The sequence below is a fragment of the Sinocyclocheilus grahami genome, unplaced genomic scaffold (assembly GCF_001515645.1).
Source record: "Sinocyclocheilus grahami isolate Dianchi unplaced genomic scaffold, SAMN03320097.WGS_v1.1 scaffold1459.1, whole genome shotgun sequence".
NCBI lineage: Eukaryota > Metazoa > Chordata > Actinopteri > Cypriniformes > Cyprinidae > Sinocyclocheilus > Sinocyclocheilus grahami.
Genome location: NW_015506638.1, coordinates 75,541 through 79,128, shown reverse-complemented (window position 1 = coordinate 79,128; position 3,588 = coordinate 75,541). Strand labels below are relative to the sequence as shown.

The 3,588-nt window shown below is 33.8% G+C and overlaps 1 protein-coding gene across 1 annotated transcript in view; it reads right to left on the bottom strand.

The window, feature by feature from the left end:
- pmela (premelanosome protein a) overlaps positions 1-2,030 on the bottom strand; it is a 10,534-nt gene extending 8,504 nt beyond the window's left edge. Inside the window, exons 1-2 of the mRNA XM_016256672.1 lie at positions 1,926-2,030; positions 524-619 (exon numbers count right to left, since the gene is read on the bottom strand). Of these exons, the coding sequence (XP_016112158.1) occupies positions 524-619; positions 1,926-1,995 (166 nt within the window). The 5' untranslated portion in view covers positions 1,996-2,030. The remainder of the gene's footprint in view (positions 1-523; positions 620-1,925) is intronic.
- Between the last annotated feature and the right edge of the window lie 1,558 nt (positions 2,031-3,588).

The window sequence follows — 3,588 nt, the reverse complement described above, 5'->3', positions numbered from 1 at the left end:
GCATAAGACTGACATGACACCTTCATAATCATGACATGACACATGTCATGAATATGAAGGAGGTTTTATGCATGTTTATGACAACTGTCATTAAGTGTCATTCGCTCAGTTATGTCATTTTTAATGCAAATATGACATTATTTGACCTAACCCTACCCCTAACCATAGCCCATAACAAAGACATCTCAAACAATGTCATCTTTGCATTAAAAATTACATAACTGAGCGAATGACACTTAATGACAGTTGTCATAAACATGCATAAAAAACCTTCATATTCATGATGTGTCATGTCATAATTATGTAGGTGTCATGCCATGATTATGAAGGTGTCATGTCAGTCTTATGAACACCCCTTCAAGTAAAGTGTAACCATTTATTCATATGCAAACCAAATAGTTTCTCATTCCTTCTTAATTTTTTCCCTTGGAAACTGAAAAAAAAAATCCATGGAGCTCATTGTCTTGTGCTTTAACATTTTTAGAATTCAATTAAATTTGTATGTGTGTATGTGCTCAAATACCTTTCCAACAGTCTCTGTATCTAGGATCTCCATCCCTCCAAACTGGATACATCTGTGAGTTCCATGAACGATAATGTGCAAAGCGTGTTCTGGATTCTAGTAGAATGATGAAAAGAAATAGTAAAGGTCTCCTTTGTGAAAGAGCATTAAAATAAGTTTTCAGTAATGAGTAATTCATTAATAAAGTCAATTTCTTTCTTCAAATCACACAGGTTTTCTTAAAAAACCCATCTACGGGGAAACTCTTGATTTCATGATTTTTCAGTCTCCCAACAGGCCCAGTTATTAGAAATCATTAGATGTGTAAAGTGCATATTTATCTGGATTTAATTCCCTTGCTTCAACACTATTATCAACCCTACAAACACTAAAATGATGAATATTAGAAAAATATATGACTACATGAGATGACAGATTAGATTAATGGTATAATAGATATTTAGACTCTAAATTATATAGAGTATAATATTAAATGTAGAAGGTAGTAGAAGTAAGTAATAGGGTAGTTCAGTTGCTTAAGGTTGGCTTAAGTTTATAAGTGAACAAAGAGAAAAGGTCTACAATGAAAAAAGCAAGAGAATGTGAGGGTTGGCAAATAGAGTCACACGACCTTTACAATCCCACTCAATCCTTTTCATGTGACTTTCAGCTGAGGGTACCACTGTAATCCCCACTGCTGGAATGAGTTAAGATCCCACAGAGTTCTGACATATAGTCAAACTTTCATTTATCTGAATGTTTGTCTATCTGATTGCAATTGATAAGCAATTCTATGTGGTTTATTATGTGTGTTTTAAGATGCATTACATTTACATTTTATTCATTTGGCAAATATTTTTTATCCAAAGCAATACATTTCCAGGAAATCAAAGCCGTGACCGGGTGATGCCAGCACCATTCTTTAACATTTGACATCATGCACCAACACCAACAATAAAATCAAAGACTGGCCAATTATCCTTAAATAGTTAGCCTTAAGCCTCTTTAAAGCATTAATCATACTGGTCATACAACTACTAGTTCTGATGTCAAAGTTTGCCAAGATTGCTCATTAAGGAAAAGACTACATTGGAGGGCTGCAGTATAGTTTTAAACTTGTTCAACTGCTTTTCTACATCTGTTTTCGTGTTGGACTGCCTTGTGGCTATTCATTGGAATACAATTTGTGATAAATTGAACTGTTTAAAGTATTGGTATTTAAAATAATGCAACTCTTTTTCAGCTGTGGATTTAATCCAAAGATTCTAAAAGAAGATAAATAAAGTTTTACAAATCTTGATTAATTATTTACTGTGAGGTATTTCTTTAATGTATCGATTTTATAATAATTTTTTTACAAATTTTGTACAATCAGCGATCCCTATTAATGTTTTTTCTGTATATAAAGTACAGATATACTCACGTGAAAGCGATCCTGATGAGAATGTAAGAATTAGAAAGACAAGAGCCGTCCACATCTTCAGGGTATGCATTGATGACTACAACACCACAGTCACTGATCCAGCTTTTCTTTGAGACCCATGAGGCGTCTTGCTTCAATATCAGCACCCCAAACCAAACCCCCAATGTATGACATCATTGATGTGCATAACAGGTTCCTCCCAGTCCCACACCCTGAAGTAATCTTATAGAGGGCTGTAGTTTAGGAATGTTTTACGAATAAATTGTTACAATGCATCACTTTTATGACTGTTACATGATTTAGCTTTAGCCATTTTACCAGTTTTCTTTCACAATTAATTATCATTATCTGCACTTGTGTGCTTTTGCAACAGGTTTACACAAACTCGTTCAAGCATAATCATTCACTGAATCTAGGAAAAAAATGGAACACATATACTGTTAAGTTTTAGTAACAGAAAAATACACATAATAATAAAGATGGTTAAGCTTAGGCGTACCACTTTACCAGTTCCCATTTTACCTGTTTTTCACTCTAAATGCTAACACACAGTGGTTATAATACTACACACCGCCATAGACATACCCCTGTTTAAAATCTGTATAAAAATTAATCCAAGTAAAATCAAGTCAGATATTTTTCCACCAACAAAATGCATATAACAAATAAACAGAAACGTTTAGGGGGAAAAAACTAATATTACCTGGTAACATAAGTGTGCACACCTTTTTATTATGGGGGATGATACACAAAAAAAATCAGAAAATCAGATCAGATTTTCTCAATCAGAAAAATACAAAAGCTTTCCCAAAACATTATATGTGCCACTGAATATCATGCAAGCCATCATAAACAAGGGGAGACAATGTGACACCACAATGACATTCAAAAAAGAAAGAAAAAGATAAATAGATCATCTGTCAAAAATTGATGGAAAATAATGATAATGAAAACTTATAATGAAAGTCCTCCATTAAAAAATTGAAGATGAAGAGGGTTTTCATTTTTCAGCATGATAATAATCTCAAACACAACAAAGGAATGACTTTATAAGAAGAACATTTTAGAAAAGCCCAGTCAGAGCCCGGACCCAAATCCAATAAAAAAAAAACTTTTGGATTGACTTGAAGAGGGCTATACTCAGAAGATCCCCTGACAATTTGACCAATCTGAAGCTCTGTAAAATGGAAGAGCCATAAAAACCGACAAATCAAGATGTGCTAAGGTGATAGACTCTAATGAAAAAATGCTGTCTGCTTCATTAAGCAAAAGGTGTTTCTACTAAAAAGGGGTATGCTTGTGCAACCACATTATTTTGTATTTTATTTTTCTTTTGTTTTCCTTGGATTATTTTTGTATTGAGATTCTCTTCAGTCAACATCATTGCCAAGTTTTACATTAAATTCACAACTGTAGAAAAATATTATTCTTAATGATGGATTTGTAAATTTGTATCCTGTCTCTGCAGTTCCTCATCTTGTGATCACATGTGGATCCTGTGAGAATAAATGTCTATTCATTATCTACAAATTAGGACAAGAAAGAGGGAGATATTCTTTGAGCATGGCTGTCGGAGAATCGTGCTTGTTGGGTCACATCTGTTAAAATGACCCAGAGCTGCAGTGATGGAGAGTCACAAGATGAGAGTATACGCACAGTCCAG